The 18,047-nt window shown below is 44.3% G+C and overlaps 1 protein-coding gene across 1 annotated transcript; it reads right to left on the minus strand.

Moving 5' to 3' along the window:
• Nucleotides 1-298: 298 nt before the first annotated feature.
• LOC139391887 (zinc finger protein 516-like) lies at nt 299-10,026 on the minus strand. Its single transcript, XM_071139504.1, has 4 exons — nt 8,460-10,026; nt 5,927-7,315; nt 3,629-3,693; nt 299-2,807 (listed from the first exon to the last, which is right to left on the minus strand). The coding sequence occupies exons 1-4, from the start codon at nt 9,952-9,954 to the stop codon at nt 2,757-2,759; spliced, it is 3,000 nt and encodes a 999-aa protein (XP_070995605.1). The 5' UTR covers nt 9,955-10,026; the 3' UTR covers nt 299-2,756.
• Nucleotides 10,027-18,047: the final 8,021 nt, after the last annotated feature.

The following is an 18,047-nucleotide window of genomic DNA, read 5'->3' on the forward strand; positions in this document are numbered from 1 at the left end:
GAAGGTGTTCCTAATGTTTTGTACACCTGGATTGTCCTCTCAAAAAATGAATGTCAAATTCCTTCCAGAGTGCTTGGTAACACTTTTTACTTTCTAATAAAACAGCTAATTTAGAAATAATAAATGTTGTGAGTGCTTTACTAAGCACTGTTAAACAACTATTTTCATGTTGCATAATCACAATCATGTGTGTCATAAACATATCACCTCAAAGGCTGATGAAAGAGCCTCGAGGATAACAAAATGACCAAAACCATGCCCATGTAAATATAGCAAGTTTTATTTGTACTAACAGGTATTGTGCCATATAAATACTTTGAAAATACAACCCCACCATCTAAAGTCCTAAATGAATATCTGAGCACCATTAGCAAACACAGCTAGTCTTCATGAAGCATTCTGAGAAATACGTCCCTCTAAAGCACCAAACTTTTCTTATTACAAAAGTCGGCCATTTTATAATTGACTTCAAATCATAAATTATATATATATATTTTTTTACATACGACAATCGATCAAGGTGGATAACTATCATATAATATTCGATAAATAACGAAGTAATAACACCAGATTGGTACTGTTTAACATGTATGGCTTTACTTCCTTGTGGGCAGCTAAAATAACTTGAATACACTGCAGAAGCCATTTCTAAGACAGAGATACCCAGTGATTCAGCAAAACACCAAAATAAAACACTGCAGAAAGGAACTAAACACAGACAGTCCAAGACCGAACCCACAATCCTCCTCAGTGAAGAGTCGTGATTTTCATGGAGTCAAACTGCACATCTACCTTCTCAGACATTTTCTGTTCTCAAACCTCAAAAGTGGAATTCTGTTCAAGTTCACAACCGTTGGTTGTGTCTATCCAACTATATTCATGAAGCACTGCAAATCTGTAAGTTACATAGTGCTTTTCTTTTCCATTCATTCTGGATTCATTTTAAGTTCCAACTGGATCAGATGGCCAGTGGAATTATCAGAACAGAACACCATTTTTTTTTTCTCAACAGAACACAATTTTCTGAGGTCTGAGAAACATCAGTCAGTGTTCCCTAGCGAGGGAATCTATTTCATTTTAACACGGAGAAGCCAGTCTTTCAGCGTTGGGATATCAACTTGAGTGGACATACAGACTTAACGCAACAGAACTAAAATAGAACATACACACTCCATCTAGGTGCTATTCAGAAGCTGTGATGTAGAGGTAAAAAAAAAGGTGGTTAAACTATGACCTCTAGTGGGCGATCGAGATAAGACAAACAACCACCTATACAAACTATAACGTATGACATTTTCATAACTGTATTGTTTGCATGTTGATGGCATTTTAATGTAGGCCTATAGGGAAGGTAGGACATGGGGAAATAATGAACAATATTTTTTTTGTTTTTAAAGTTGTTTAATAAGATTAGTACAGATTTTCTCAGGGGAACCCACATAGGGCCCCCGACTCCAAGTTTGGGAAACACTGTACTAACCTCTCTCCGCTTGCGTCCCCTGTTACTGGCCCAACAGCCTAACCTCGAGGCTACCTGCCGACGTTTACATTCATTTACCCTCCACCACATCCCAGGTCAGCAGAGTCTAGCATGCTTGTTGTTCGTGTAAACATGGCTGGAGATGGCTGGTAAGTCACAAACAGCTGCCTCATTATTGTTGCTTAAAGATGGAATAATAAGTTGGGGAAACTTTCCGCCCCACAGCCTTTGTTATAGTTTTAGTTTTTTGGGGCGAAGCAGAGCCTGGGGAGCATCGTGCAATGATGTCCGAGGGAAACCTTCTTCGCCGTGGTAATATCACAAACGGACGTGGCTGTTTCACCATTAAGGATTCCAGCTTTAAAGGTATAGGTAGTAACGTTGCTGGTGTGAGCTGGCTGACCTGACCAATCCAAACCGTTTCCAAATACCACAGAAAAAAAGTGCCAAAAGCTCAAATAAACAAGATGACTAAAACACTAACACACATTCACAGTAAATACACATACCAATCCGATTACTTCACCATTTTCTAACAATTCTCTGGAGGGCTATAACATGAAAGTTTCAGTCTTTGCTTTTTTTTTTCTCTGACATGGATTTAAAGGGTTTAATTGTTACATAAAACATCCTGGGGGTCCTGGTTTCCTGCCCTTTAACAACTGATTTAGGATCAGTTATCTAACCCAACTGCACCATCTCTAGATCAGTATACTTTCACCACAGAAACATCTAAGTTGAGGCTGCTGAGGGGAGGACAGCTCATAATAATGACTGGAATGGAGCGAACAGAATGGCACCAAACACATGGAAATCATGTATTTGATGCATTTGATACCATTTCACTTATACTGCTCCAGCCATTATCATGAACCAGTCTGTCCCAATTAAGGTGCCACCAACCTCCTGTGATCTAAGCCCAGTGGGTGATGTAGCAGATGGTTCAGTGCATCGCTACTGCCTTCCTGAGAAGTTCTGTTGCTCTGGATGCAGAAATGCCTTAGCCTTTCTGGGTCCGACACATTGACGATGTTTGTTGAGTTACAGTGCAGACGGTTGTGAGTTTACACTCCAGTTGGGGAAGAATTTCCACTCTGTCACGTCCGCATGTTATGGTAACTCCTTTTGTCCGGGTGGATTAGTTAGTTGTAAACAAAGAGTGTCCCTTGAGGCAATTGGGCCCCTAAAGTGAAGAGCTCCTGTAGTCATGGCTTGGTTCCTGTAAGAGACTGCAGGCCTTTCATTTTGAAACAGTGCATTTTGGGAAGTGGAGTTTTCATGTCCCCTTCCTGAGAGAGGCTGTTGAAGTAGCGGAACAGCCGATCACCTGCAGAGGACAGAGACAAGGGGCAAAATGGAGTCAGATCACAGATCACACCAAGACACGTTTGTGTGTGCGCGCGTGTTGCTGAGTGTCACTTGTCTTTCTATGAGTGTATTTGTGTGTGTGCAAGTATAACTCCGACTGTGTGTTTCCGAATGTGCAAAAATGTCAGTTTGTGCGAGAGTGCGTGAGTTCATCTTTCGGTGTGTGTCAGTGTGTCCTCACGTCTCACACGTTGCAAAGGCAACAGAAGAAGACGAAGTAAGTAAAGAGAACAGACAGGCAGGTAGAGAGTGTCCAGGAGGGCCTGCATGTGGTCATGATTGGCAGGATGTTGACATGCCATATGGAGACACACGACTGTTTACCCCGAGGGGGGCGTCAAGATGTTTTTGTTTTCCTGTCAGCTCCTCGTACCAAGCCGAGAAAGAGCCGTCTGACACAGACGCCCAAGTATCACTGCCTCGCCTTTAGTGTTTCAAACACTGATTTCTCTTTTGGATTCTCGGAGCTGGGAGCAGAAAGGAGTGGCGAGAGATTTTTTTTTTTAAAAAGGTCTAAATACCTTTAGTATTTTTGTTATTGACAGGATAGCGGGAATGCAAAGAGAGAAAAACACATGTAAAAGAAGCACAGACAGTAAGGAGACAGATTCTATTTCTATGCATTGAATCCTATCCGATAGCTGAAATCCAGATAGATAAATTGGGCCAGGGAACATATAGGGGAACATTAGCACTCAACCAGACTCTGGCACAGGTGAGGAATTGTAAAAAGGGGAGAACGGTCACAGCAAAACAAAACCCAAACAAAAAGTACCATACTTGTTTGGAGGCCTCTGTGGAGGAATGGACTTTGTTTTCAAAATGTCCGTTGTGCTGCAGTATCCCTGTAGAAACAAGAGACATAGCAACACTTTAGAATCCCAAGACCTTCACAACCAAAAAAAACTGAACTCAATGCAAGAGTCAGTTAAGGTACTGGTTCTATATTTCTAGGGCAATATTCCGTTTGGATTTCAGGTTAATATTGCCTTGGATTGACATGCAGGGGAAACAGTGATGGCTTTTCTGCTTGTTCAATTTTTTAGTCTCCCATTGAAATTGTGTGGAAATTATAATATACGCCATTTAGCGGACACTTTTATCCAAAGCGACTTAGTTAGTCATGCGTGCATACATTTTACGTATGGGTGGTCCCGGGAATCAAACCCACTATCTTAGCATTGCAAGCACCATGCTCTACCAACTGAGCTACAGAGGATCAATGGTCACTGTGCTGGTGGCCCGGCATCTTATTAGCATGCACACACACACACCAATTACATCCCCATAACTGACATCTGATTAATAATGTATAAAACATTTCACAGGTCAGTGTCACAAGCAAATGTGTTTGTTCAAAGTTGAAGGACTGCCATCCAAGGACAAAATCATATACAAGGGCAGACATGCATGCAAACACACACAAAAAAAACACTTCGTAAAGAAATGCAAATTACTTTTTTGATGGTTTTTCATCATTAGTGTGCATGTGCAAATCTGTACTCGCACCAGTCCAGTCAGCCTATGCTTGCACAAATCCAATTATTTGGAATGAGTAAAGACCAAACCAGAATGTTTATAAACACAGCTGTCTGGTAGTTCAACACCACTCTCTTGCCTCTATTTTTCTAGGTTGATAGCTAGCTAGATAGTTTGCTTCATTTCTGAAGGACCTACATTGCAGCTGACCTGTTAGTCACAGTTAGCGAGCCAGCTAGCTCTAATTTCAGTGTTTGATAGGAAGCTAACCTGTTCCATTCATTAAAATAGTGACAATTATCTCACACAGCGGGGATGAATTGTGCAAAAACAGTAGCTGGCTAGTTAGTTTGTGTTTTTCTTCCAGAATGTAATTTAACAGAATTAAGTAATATCGTGATAGTGTGGAAAGTATAGGAGTCAGTGTCAAGGGGCTGTGGGTCAGATTTGAATCCGCGCAGACACAGGTATACATGTGTGCTAGAAGCAGCGACGCCAACCGCTAGACCACCTAAGCCACAAAGTACAGGGCTCATTAGTACATCTGATGTGCTATTCATCTGTGGGGGGGGGGGGGTGGAGCTTCCTTCAGGGCAGTGGGTGGCAACTTTCGTACCAAATCGTGGTAGTGTACCTCCGTCTGCCCTGACCCACCCCCTGGCTGGCTGGGAAGTAGCGCATAAATTACTGCAATTTAAATTGCCGGGCCTCTTTGATGTGCCCTTGGCCAGCGCTCCCGTGTCACATGTCAGGTGTACTCCTCTCGCTCTTTCTCTCTCTATGTCTGTATATCTCTCTCACTGGGTCACTTTCACTGCCTGTTTCTCCATCTCTTTCCTCTGTCTCTCTCTCCTTCCCTGTCCTTGCTTGCTGAGCTTTCCCCCCACTGTCACTCCAATTGTGTCATGTCTCTCTGATGTCCTGGCCATGGAATTTACTCTGTGTGTGTGGACTTGCCACCTCTATCATTCTCATTCTCTCAGACACACACACACACACACACACACACACACACACACACACACACACACACACCCTTGTCACACAGCACTGGGTGCCCACTGCCCATCTGTGTCACTGTGATCCATGCATGCACATACTGACACACGCGCGCACACACACACACACACACACACACACACACACACCACCCCAGGACCTACACACAGGTCAACACTAGACAGAGACCTATTCCTTGACTGGTACTATCACCGGCAGAAACATGTCCTTCTGTCGGCCTTGGTAAACATGTTTCCCAAAGCTATTAGCATTCATGCCAAAACACTCATAGAAAAAGAGAAAAGGTGGAGGACAAATATAAATATTTTTAAAGGTCACATTATTAAATGTGACTCAAAGGGCTAAAGAGGATGATGATGATATCTACGACGACAAGCTGCAGGTTAGAGTTGCTACTCTCAAAAGGACCTTAGTGTACAGTGCAAAGGACATGGTCAGTTTTGTGAATGTCTGTCTATCTTTCTCCCTCTCAGTGTGTCTGTATACATGCTGAATTATGTAGGGCTGTGGTGAACACTATAAAACCATTTTCACTGCCAATTAATGGACTACATTACCCAACACTCAATCCCTCCTTACCTTGTGGGTCAAGCCTGGGATCTACAAAGCCCCAGTGCTGGTAGAGAGCTGCCAGCTCGTGGGGGCTGTAGTTCTTCAACAGACCCAGGATGCCCATGTCCATCGGGGTGTCTCTGCTGTTCACAGCAGTCGACTCCCTCTTCCCGTGGCCGAGGGTGGTGGTGGGTGCCAGGTACCCGCTGCTGCCCTCCGCCCCAAACATGTTTGTGACTGACCAAAGGTCTTGACCTTTCAGGGCTGCAGGTGGATCCCGTGGACGGCTGTGGGGGTGTGGGTGGGGCTGGGGGTGGAGGTGAGTTCTGTCTGGGGTAAGATGGGACGTGTGGTCGGCCCAGCCATGGTTCCTGGCGAGAATAAAGCCGAGGCCCTCTTGCGGAAGCAGCCTTCCCTCGGCAGCCGCCCGATAATGTCCGGTTTTGGGGCTGCTTGTCGACTGCTGGGAGAAGCCTTGAATGATGGTTGAGGTGGTGGTGGTGGCGGCAGGAGCTTTGGGGTGGGCTTTCGTTTTAGATCGGACGCTCTTATTTGCCACCTCCTCCATATGGGTTGGGCGGCTCGACTTCTTTTTTTGAGGTAGGAGTGACTTCCCACCACCAGGGGGAGACCTTGTAGAGGTACGCGACGCTGACACCATGGCCTGGCTGGTGTTGGGCTGGGAAGTAGTAGTTGTACTGCTTGTGTGGGTCTTTGGCCTCTTGGTGCCTCCACCTGAAGGATGTGTGGCGGTGGAACCTGGGGCTTGTGTGCGCTTGGCCCGGGCGACTGAGAGTGCCGGGCAGTCTTTGCCCTCCAGAAAGGGCGGGGGCCCCGTGCGCCGTCCAGCAGCCTTGGGGCCCTTGAAGCCGGTGACGCAGGGGGCCCACTTGGGGGCCAGGGAGCTGCCACTATCCACCCTGTGGGCCACACGCTGGTGGATCCACAGCACCTCCAGGTAATGGGTTGTGTGGGAGCAGAACGGACACTGGTGTCTGACCAGCTGACCCTCAGACGCTGCAGCCACATGATTCACACCGCCATCCTCGTCCTGGCCATCGGGCGGGGCAGACAGGTTGAGGAGGCTGGCGTAGATGATGGCATCATGAGAGGATTGCCCTTTGACTTTTAGGCTCCTCGACTTCTCCGACTGGCAGCTTGATGCCGTCCTCTCCTGGCCAGGAGGACAGACGTAGGGATTTGTGTAGGGCTGGCTGAGCAGTGTGCTCTTCAGCCGGAGATATTCCACATAACCTGAGGCCTTGGGAGCGCCGTGGCTTGGTTCTTCCATAATAGCTCCCAGTATGTGATGATGTGCATCCCTGACGTCCTTGTGCTGCTTGTGCATGTGGGATGTGAAGGAAGAGGGGTCACTGGTGTGGAAGTCACAGTGCTTGCAGAGGTATGGCTTGGTATCTGTGGATTGCAGAGTACAGTTAGACTAAGCTCATATTGAAAAACAGACATTTTAAGAAAATGAGCTTCAGCAAAGTATGAAGATTTAATAAGTGCTAACATGATTTAACAAACACATGGATGAGAAAGGAGTACATTGTCATGCTATTCTCCATAGGTCATTTACCTATATGAATGGTACAGAAAGGGTTATGCCTCATTTAGCAAAGTACCAGATGTAAAGGCCTTTCATATTTCTTTATGTAGGATGAAGGGTGTAATGGGCAATCCATGCCACACGATGGTGCCATAACACCAATTAATTTGCAGTGGCAACCTAAAGGCAACTGCGAAACACACATTTTACCTGTATGAGTACTGCTCCATGGCAACAAAGTTTTTAACTGGAAAACTGAACTGAAAGTGCTACAGAATTCATAATTATATCTATCACTTTTGCTTGTCAATGTCATGAGTGCAATTTCAAACATTAAAAGCCTATTACAAACTTCTGAGTTGCTCGATATGGGCATATTTACCATGTACTTCCGGTTCTTGGTTAATACTGTTATCAAGAGGACTCAGGATAATAAATGGTTCCCTTCCATCACAGAGTTTAACAGTCAAAGCAGCATCACTTCTCAGACTGTCTTGTCTCCAATAGTCAGTTGCTGTACATGAATACAGACAATTAAACCATAACATAAGAACAGGTCCCTGTTTTACTTCTCAATCGGCAGTCTACTATGCTAAGTATGCTACATACCTCAGCAGCTCGGGAGAGAAATGTGCCCACATACACAGAGGTGTTTAGTTATGCTAAGATGTGTAAATTGATGAATCAACACATGAGGTGAGGTCTCCCTTTTACCACGTGAAAATAGAAAATACTCAGGACTGAGTAGCAATAGAAACCAAAACAAACATGACTGAATCACACTGAAAACTGTGATATACATCAAAGAATATAGTATGGGAATGGAATTTGGTATGGTAATGTCTGAAATTGGGGGGGGGGGGGGTCATTGTTATTGCTGTAGAAGTAAACAAAATGTTCCCTTTTCAATCATGATTTTAAGTGTGAATACGACCAAGATGCCCTTTGTCATGTCATTTAAATAAAATCGAATTCTTGTTGCTAATCTAGGCATTTTTTTTGTCTTACCTTCATAGGTTGGGTCCTTGATACTATTCCTCTTTATGGAAGAGGAAGATAGAGAATCTTCTTGTCTTGGTGTGCTGGGCTGACTGGCAGAGTTTGATTTAGTGGCTGGCTTGATGGACTGATGACCATCTTTCACCTTTTTCTGCAATATCCCAAACGTCTCTGGGCTGAGCCCATTCAATAAGGTGCGGCTATTTCTACTGTCACCCTGCTGGTGGGAGATCCCACCGCTGCCACCATTAATGACAACATCCTGGGCCCCTTTCTTCTTCTTTCTTTGGGAGGAGTCCAGCTGCCTCTTCCGCTTCTCCTGTTTCAGAGGCACATACTCGCTCTTCTCCCGGGCAAACGCCACCTCGGCATCCACCAGCCTCTCCTCCCAGCCTGGGCTTTTATCTGTCACCTCTACCATACATCCTCTGGTGACCAACTGCCAGGCCTGGTAACTGCATACCGGGTCCAGCTCGGGGATCCGTCTTCCAAGATTCCCCTCTATAGCTGCCTCTACAGCCCCGGCTGCCCTGAGGTTAAGGCATTCCAGGAAGCGCCTCTTGGCGGCGGGTGACGACGAGCTGTTGGCGGGGTCTTGCTGCGGCGGCTTGCTGGGGGTGTGGCTCTGCTTGTGGACCCTTTCGTGCAGCCGGAGGGTCTTGCGGTCGTAGAAGAAGTTGCCGCAGCCGGCACACAGCTCGTAGAGACAGTCCTCGTTCACCAGGGACGCCGGCTCCCGGGGGACCCCGTTGAGGGTGGTCTGGGACTCACTGCTGTCGCCACTCCCACCCCGCAGCTGGCTCTTGGTCCGATGAATCCGCATGTGGCTCTGGAGAAACCAGGCCTGGCGGAAGCGCCGGCCGCAAATGCGGCAACCGTGTTCCAGGGAGCCTCGATGCTTCTTCATGTGGGCCTTGAGGAGCAGGGCCTGGGGGAAGACCTGGCTGCAAGAGCCGCAGGGAAAGGAACCCGCACCGTCCCCATTGTCCACCCAGAAGGTCCCTCCCGGAAGTGAATCGCCCTCAGTCATGGTTTGCGGCTCGTCCTCCTTGCCGTCATCCTGGACGACTGCTTCTTCGCCTTTCTTCTTGGAGCTTTTCGTCTTGCCATTGACTTTGTGCTTCTTGGCCGAGGTGCCATTGGCGAGGTTGTCGGCGGGACTATCCAGTTTCTTAGGGTCCCCCTGTGTTTGTCCTTGCTCCCCAACCCCCTCCTCACAGTCCAACTTGCCCAGGCTCCGGTTGAGCAGGCCCAGCTTGTGGCTGCGGATGTGGGCTTTCAGGCTGCCCTTCTGAGCGGCCCGGTGTTCACAGTAGGGACACTTGTAGGGCTTCTCCCCAGTGTGCCTGCGCATGTGCTGGGACAGCGAGCTCAGGAGAGGGAAGCCCCGTCCACAGAGGCCACAGGTGTGGCCAGAGACCGTCGCATCGTACTCCTCCTGGTCCCTCTTGACAGCGTCGGCCTTGCTTTGGTCCGCCTGCTCCTGCTTCGGCTCCACCTCCATTTCCGGCCCCAGGGCTGTGGTAGCTCGAGTATCCCTGACGAAGAAAACTACCCCGTGCGTTCCAAAGTCATAAGGTTGTCATAGTGATTGCAATGGGGAGCATGTTTGTAGATATTGCTTTACTTGGAGGGACTTTCTTTAACCGACATTAAGACTGGAGAGATGATCATTGAAAAACACCTGAAAACACAAGAAAAAAACTATTAGAAAACATTTAGAATCTAATAATAGGTTATATGATAATCACACAACCAATGCAGTAACTGACATCTGGTAGGCTATATTTTCAACCCAGAGACAGAAAGAACGCAGTTGGCACAGTCACCAGGAGGTCAAATAGAGAGGAAATGCTATCATGCCACAGTCATCAACAACAAAGCAACTTTGTCTAAATGTCACGGCCCTCGAAAGAAGTAGGCCAAAGTGCAGGGTTGCGAGCGCACATTTTGCTTTTATTTTAGTAAATGTCGCCAACAAAACAACAAACGAAAAACAACCGTGAAGCTTACAGGGCTATAGTGCCACTAACAAAGATAACTTCCCACAATGACAAAAGGGGAAAAGGCTGCCTAACTATGATTCCCAATCAGAGACGACGATAGACAGCTGTCCCTGATTGAGAACCATACCCGGCCAAAACATAGAAATACAAAAACACAGAACATATAATGCCCACTCCAAATCACACCCCGACCAAACCAAATAGAGACATAAAAAGGCTCTCTAAGGTCAGGGCGTGACACTAAAGGACTAGCCTCTTTAGAATGATGGTGGCTAATAAATAAAAATGACACATCCCGTTCCCTGGTATGCTCAGTTAATAACATAATTTTTACCACACCCTAACAACAGTTTGCAATCATTTGAAAGAGCTTCTCCCACTGGGCCCCAGTGCAACGTGTTTAAGTATAAGCATTATTACTAAAAATCCTACTTTCTACATAGTCCGTTTCTCACTGTGTATGTTTCACTGTCACAACGTAAGAGGGTGTTACGTCTGTGCATATTTCAGTTTTATAAATGTAACAGTGTGTGTAAGAAAGAGGAGAGGGAGAGAATTTGCATGACACTGATTTTGGAATGGCTATTGTCCCGAACAGGATGATTGACGGTTGTCCTTAAAGGAAGCTTATACTGAAAGTGTGTGTGTGTGCGCTCGTGTCCTCTGTTCCCCATGCCTTAGTGTGTTTAGTGAAGCATGAAGAGGTGCATTCAGTCCTGACCAGTCAGGATGAGGCCTCAGGGCCAGTCCATTCCAAACCCCATCAATATGCCATTATCAACAAACTACATTTATTTCTCTCCATCTCATACACACATACACACACACACACACACACACACAGTCATACACACTCATACATGCAGACTGAAACTCACACACACATACACACGCACTCACACAATCCCAATACTGTCAGTGGATGCCAAGGTCACATTGAGAGTGGTAGTAATATGAAGGGAAATGACTAAAATGTGCCATCATCAACAAACAGTAGTTAACCTCACTCCTAGAAGACACACTGAGAGAAAAGCAAAGGCAAAGAAATGATGAAAAGGGGCAGGTGGCGTCAGTATAATCACGAGAATATATGATAAATCTGTTTTCGTAATCAACCTCCAGCACACTAGATCACCTAAAGTCAAATAAAACAAAATGTGTTCCTATATCAAACATCTTCAGAAAAATCATTATTCATGTCTAAGATAAGCATTTATCTTTGTGAAGGGGCATCGGTTCCAAGTTGCTTTTTATTTCTGTGGATGATATACACACATCCATTACAGCCAAGTAATTGGCAGTAATTTCCAGACCACAGCAGAAGATGTTGGTTTCCTTCTCGACAACTACAACAGGGAGAAAAGTGCCCGGGCTCTCTTAAAGCCAACGCAGGGCAGGCAGCCTGCGGGAAAGAAACACCATTGTGTCAGCTGCACCAGAACTGTCACATTTCCTCACGTCTCGCCCTCCACCTATCACCAGGGGGTCCTTGGGGTCCTACGGTGGCCATTGTTGGACAATGGGCCCAGCGCCCTACACTTCAGCGCCCTGCAAAAGATGTCTGGGGGTGGGAGGGCAGTGGAGTTGGGGGGGCCGTGTGTGTGTGTGTGCGCATGTATGTGTGTGTGCCTGTGTGCGTGCGTGCATGTGTTCGTGTGTGTGTGTGTCTCAGCATGTGTGTGTGTGCCCGCCACTTTGGGCTTTTCGCTGTGCGCGCTCTACCGGGCGAAATAGAGAAGAAACTTGGCATGGGCTCCAGAATGGGAGTTGAGTTAGACGAGTGTGGCGGCAGGTGTTGAGGGCAGACGCTGACGGATTAGCACACGGAGCGAGTGGTACAGTGTCTCTGGGTGGGGGGGACAGGGAGGGGGGTGGTTAGTGGTAATTAAGAGGTTAAGGTGAAGGCCGGGTGATGAGGGGTTAACACAATAGGGGGATGGTGGGATGATGTCAGAGCGAAAGGAGGCAACAGATGGTAGTGGAGGCCATCAGTCCTGTGTGTGTTGGTTCTTCTACCATTGTGGGGACCTAAAATCTCCAAAGGTCCACACAAGTATAGTAAAACAAGAAGAATTCTCCCTCGTCCCCATGAGGACAAATGCTATTTTAGGCTTAGGGTTTAGGGTTAGGTTTACTATTACGGTTAGAATTATGGTTAGGGTAAGGGGTTAGGTTTACTATTACGGTTAGAATTATGGTTAGGGTAAGGGGTTAGGTTTACTATTACAGTTAGAATTATGGTTAGGGTAAGGGGTTAGGTTTACTATTACGGTTAGAATTATGGTTAGGGTAAGGGGTTAGGTTTACTATTACGGTTAGGATTATGGTTAGGGTAAGGGGTTAGGTTTACTATTACAGTTAGAATTATAGTTAGGGTAAGGGGTTAGGTTTACTATTACGGTTAGAATTATGGTTAGGTTTAGGGTTAGGTTTACTATTACAGTTAGAATTATGGTTAGGGTAAGGGGTTAGGTTTACTATTACGGTTAGAATTATGGTTAGGGTAAGGGGTTAGGTTTACTATTACAGTTAGAATTATGGTTAGGTTTAGGGTTAGGTTTACTATTATGGTTAGAATTATGGTTAGGGTAAGGGGTTAGGTTTAGGTTTAGGTTTATTATTTATTACAGTTAGAATTATGGTTAGGGTAAGGGGTTAGGTTTACTATTACGGTTAGAATTATGGTTAGGGTAAGGGGTTAGGTTTAGGGTTAGGTTTACTATTATGGTTAGAATTATGGTTAGGGTAAGGGGTTAGGTTTAGGTTTAGGTTTATTATTTATTACAGTTAGAATTATGGTTAGGGTAAGGGGTTAGGTTTACTATTACGGTTAGAATTATGGTTAGGGTAAGGGGTTAGGTTTAGGGTTAGGTTTACTATTATGGTTAGAATTATGGTTAGGGTAAGGGGTTAGGTTTAGGTTTAGGTTTATTATTTATTACAGTTAGAATTATGGTTAGGGTAAGGGGTTAGGTTTAGGTTTAGGTTTATTATTTATTACAGTTAGAATTATGGTTAGGGTAAGGGGTTAGGTTTATTATTTATTACAGTTAGAATTATGGTTAGGGTAAGGGGTTAGGTTTACTATTACGGTTAGAATTATGGTTAGGGTAAGGGGTTAGGTTTACTATTACAGTTAGAATTATGGTTAGGGTAAGGGGTTAGGTTTAGGTTTAGGTTTATTATTTATTACAGTTAGAATTATGGTTAGGGTAAGGGGTTAGGTTTACTATTACAGTTAGAATTATGGTTAGGTTTAGGGTTAGGTTTACTATTATGGTTAGAATTATGGTTAGGGTAAGGGGTTAGGTTTAGGTTTAGGTTTATTATTTATTACAGTTAGAATTATGGTTAGGGTAAGGGGTTAGGTTTACTATTACGGTTAGAATTATGGTTAGGGTAAGGGGTTAGGTTTAGGGTTAGGTTTACTATTATGGTTAGAATTATGGTTAGGGTAAGGGGTTAGGTTTAGGTTTAGGTTTATTATTTATTACAGTTAGAATTATGGTTAGGGTAAGGGGTTAGGTTTACTATTACGGTTAGAATTATGGTTAGGGTAAGGGGTTAGGTTTAGGGTTAGGTTTACTATTATGGTTAGAATTATGGTTAGGGTAAGGGGTTAGGTTTAGGTTTAGGTTTATTATTTATTACAGTTAGAATTATGGTTAGGGTAAGGGGTTAGGTTTAGGTTTAGGTTTATTATTTATTACAGTTAGAATTATGGTTAGGGTAAGGGGTTAGGTTTATTATTTATTACAGTTAGAATTATGGTTAGGGTAAGGGGTTAGGTTTACTATTACGGTTAGAATTATGGTTAGGGTAAGGGGTTAGGTTTACTATTACAGTTAGAATTATGGTTAGGGTAAGGGGTTAGGTTTAGGTTTAGGTTTATTATTTATTACAGTTAGAATTATGGTTAGGGTAAGGGGTTAGGTTTAGGGTTAGGTTTACTATTACGGTTAGAATTATGGTTAGGGTAAGGGGTTAGGTTTACTATTACGGTTAGAATTATGGTTAGGGTAAGAGGTTAGGTTTACTATTACGGTTAGAATTATGGTTAGGGTAATAGGTTAGGTTTACTATTACGGTTAGAATTATAGTTAGGGTAAGGGGTTAGGTTTACTATTACGGTTAGAATTATGGTTAGGGTAAGGGGTTAGGTTTAGGTTTAGGTTTACTATTACAGTTAGAATTATGGTTAGGGTAAGGGGTTAGGTTTAGGGTTAGGTTTACTATTACGGTTAGAATTATGGTTAGGGTAAGAGGTTTAGGGTTAGGTTTACTATTATGGTTAGAATTAAGGTTAGGGTAAGGGGTTAGGTTTACTATTACGGTTAGAATTATGGTTAGGGTAAGGGGTTAGGTTTACTATTACGGTTAGAATTATGGTTAGGGTAAGGGGTTAGGTTTACTATTACGGTTAGAATTATGGTTAGGGTAAGGGGTTAGGTTTAGGGTTAGGTTTACTATTACGGTTAGAATTATGGTTAGGGTAAGAGGTTAGGTTTACTATTACGGTTAGAATTATGGTTAGGGTAAGAGGTTAGGTTTACTATTACGGTTAGAATTATGGTTAGGGTAAGAGGTTAGGTTTACTATTACGGTTAGAATTATAGTTAGGGTAAGGGGTTAGGTTTACTATTACGGTTAGAATTATGGTTAGGGTAAGGGGTTAGGTTTACTATTACGGTTAGAATTATGGTTAGGGTAAGGTTTAGGGTTATGTTTCCTATTACGGTTAGAATTATGGTTAGGGTAAGGGGTTATGTTTACTATTACGGTTAGAATTTTGGTTAGGGTAAGGGGTTAGGTTTACTATTACGGTTAGAATTATGGTTAGGGTAAGGGGTTAGGTTTAGGGTTACGGGTTAGGTGTTAGAGAAAATAGGATTTTGAATGGAAATACATTTAGGTCCCCACGAGGATCAAATAACATAACGTGTGTGTGTGTGTGTGTGTGTGTGTGTGTGTGTGTGCGTGTGCGTGTGCGTGTGCGTGTGCGTGTGCGTGTGCGTGTGCGCGTGCGCGTGCGTGCGCGCGTGCGTGCGTGCATATGTAGTATTTCCAACTAGGCACTCGAGGGAATTGTTAGGTCTTGGGTCTTAAAAATACATATAGGAACCTTGACTAGCCTATATGCTTCATCTTTTTTGAAACTCTCAAATTCAATTCAGCATAGTGCTCCCATCATTTTGGACCAATGAGAACAAGCTACAAAAATGTAAGACAGACATCTAGACATACTAAACAACTCCACCATACCTTCCTGAATAGAACACACACACACACACACACACACACAAAACAAAAAGAGGCTTTCTTTGAGGGGGTTTAAACACATGCTGTGTCATTTAGTGGAGCGAGAAGGCTTCTGACAGAGTGTGTTGTGTATTCCGACCTCTCTGACATCTGGCTGTTTCTTTATTAGTCACTGTTCATGTGAATCTCTGTGTTCTTCGAAAGCCCAAACTAAACAGAAATGGGCCTAATAGAGAAGACCATGATCTTGAATGATCATTGATTTGTGCAATAGACAGCATGCCAACAGAAACTAAGAGCAAAAATGTACAATCTGCAGTATTTACAATTCAAAACAAATGGTAAGTGTGCCTCTAAAGATATATTAACTCTGTGTTGAACCTTTCAAAGAGGTAAGCTCTATTGAAGATGAGAGGGGCAGTGTTCCCTCGATTGGTCTCCATGAAGGAAGGCAATATAGGCTGGGGGTTTCCAACACTGTCCCTGGAGAGCTGCCATCCTGTAGGTTTTCACTCCAACCCTAATCTAGCACACCGGATTCTAATAATTAGCTGGTTGAAATGCTGAATCAGGTTATTTACAACTGGGGTTGGAGCAAAAACCATCAGCAGGGTAGTTCTACAGGAACAGAGTCGGAGAACCCTGATATAGGCTATAGTTTAGCTAGATAACACATTCAATGAAAACAGAGCTGATATAACATTCAATAAAAAAACTGGAAGTGTGATGCTTTAGACACACACACACACACACACACACACACACACACACAGGAACAAAAAAAAAACAGGATAAACCGATAGAGGATACACACACAGGCGCAGAATGCCAAACATGTTGCTCTGGGCTGAATTTGTTCTTTACAGACCCTCTCTCCCTCTCCCTTTTCTCCCCCTCTTTTCTTTGACAGATGAATAGCCATGTCCAGTCAGCTGTACTCACGTCCAAACCAGCTCAGCACAAACTCCCCATGGCCAGGGCTCTGCTGCTGAGCTAAGAGCCTGTGTATGTATATGTGTGTGTGTGTGTGTGTATATACACGTGTGTGTGGTGAGTGAGAGAAAGAGAGCGACAGTAAGTGAATACATGTATGTGTGTGGCTGTGTGCACGCACCAGTGCACCCATGTCTGAGTACGTGAGTACGTGCGGAAGTCATCCACATACGTTCTCTCAACCAACCGCAAACTGTGCCAACACAGCCACTAGTGCTAACATGTGACCGTCCCTATGCTAATATTATGCTATACAGTGCGATTATGTCAGTGTTCCAAACCTCTAGCCCCCTACGCCTATCCAATCCCTACAGATCTAGGACGGAGTAGGGCAGGTTTTCCCAAACTCGGTCCTCAGGGCCCCAAGGGGTTCACCTTTTGTTTTTTGCCCTAACAACTACACAGCTCATTCAAATAATCAACCAATCATCAACCGTTGATCATTTGAATGAGCTGTGTAGTTGTTCGGGCAAAAACCAAAATGCATCCCTTGGGGCACTGAGGACAGAGTTTGGGAAACTCTGCCCTAGTCCGTCCTAGATCTGTAAGGATTGGATAGGCGTACACAATGAGGTGAACATTCCTGTGAGTTTATCAAAGGGCAAGGGGCAGTTATTATGGTATTGCTTACACCTATCTAATTGTTTCATTTCATAGAGGGTAGGGGTCAATTTGGGATTGGGTGAATGCATCCCAGTGTTATAATTGTTTTATTTTACCTTTATTTAACTAGGCAAGTCAGTTAAGAACAAATTCTTATTTTTAATTGTTTTATTCCACCTTTATTTAACCATGTAAGCTAGTTGAGAACAAGTTCTCATTTACAACTGCGACCTGGACAAGATAAAGCAAAGCAGTGCGACAATAAACAACAACACAGAGTTACACGTCGGATAAACAAAAGTACAGTCAATAACACAATAGAAAAATCTGTATACAGTGTGTGCAAATGGAGTAAGGAGGTAAGGCAATAAATAGGTCAATAGTAGCAAAGTATTTACAATTTAGCAAATTAACACTGGAGTGATAGACGTGCATATAATGACGTGCAAGTAGAAAAGAGCAACAAAAAAAGTAAATATAAACAATATGGGGATGAGGTAGGTAGTCGGATGGGCTATTTACAGATGGGCTGGGCACAGCTGCAGCGATCGGTCAGCTGCTCTGGCAGCTGATGCTTAAAGTTAGTGAGGGAGATATAAGTCTACCCCGGCCAAACCTGGACGACGCCGGGCCAATTGTGCGCCGCCCTGTAGGACTCCCAATCATGGCCGGATGTGATGCAACCTGGATTCAAACCAGGGACTACAGTGACGCCTCTCACACTAAGATGCAGTGT

Source organism: Oncorhynchus clarkii, chromosome 32 (genome assembly GCF_045791955.1).
Source record: "Oncorhynchus clarkii lewisi isolate Uvic-CL-2024 chromosome 32, UVic_Ocla_1.0, whole genome shotgun sequence".
NCBI lineage: Eukaryota > Metazoa > Chordata > Actinopteri > Salmoniformes > Salmonidae > Oncorhynchus > Oncorhynchus clarkii.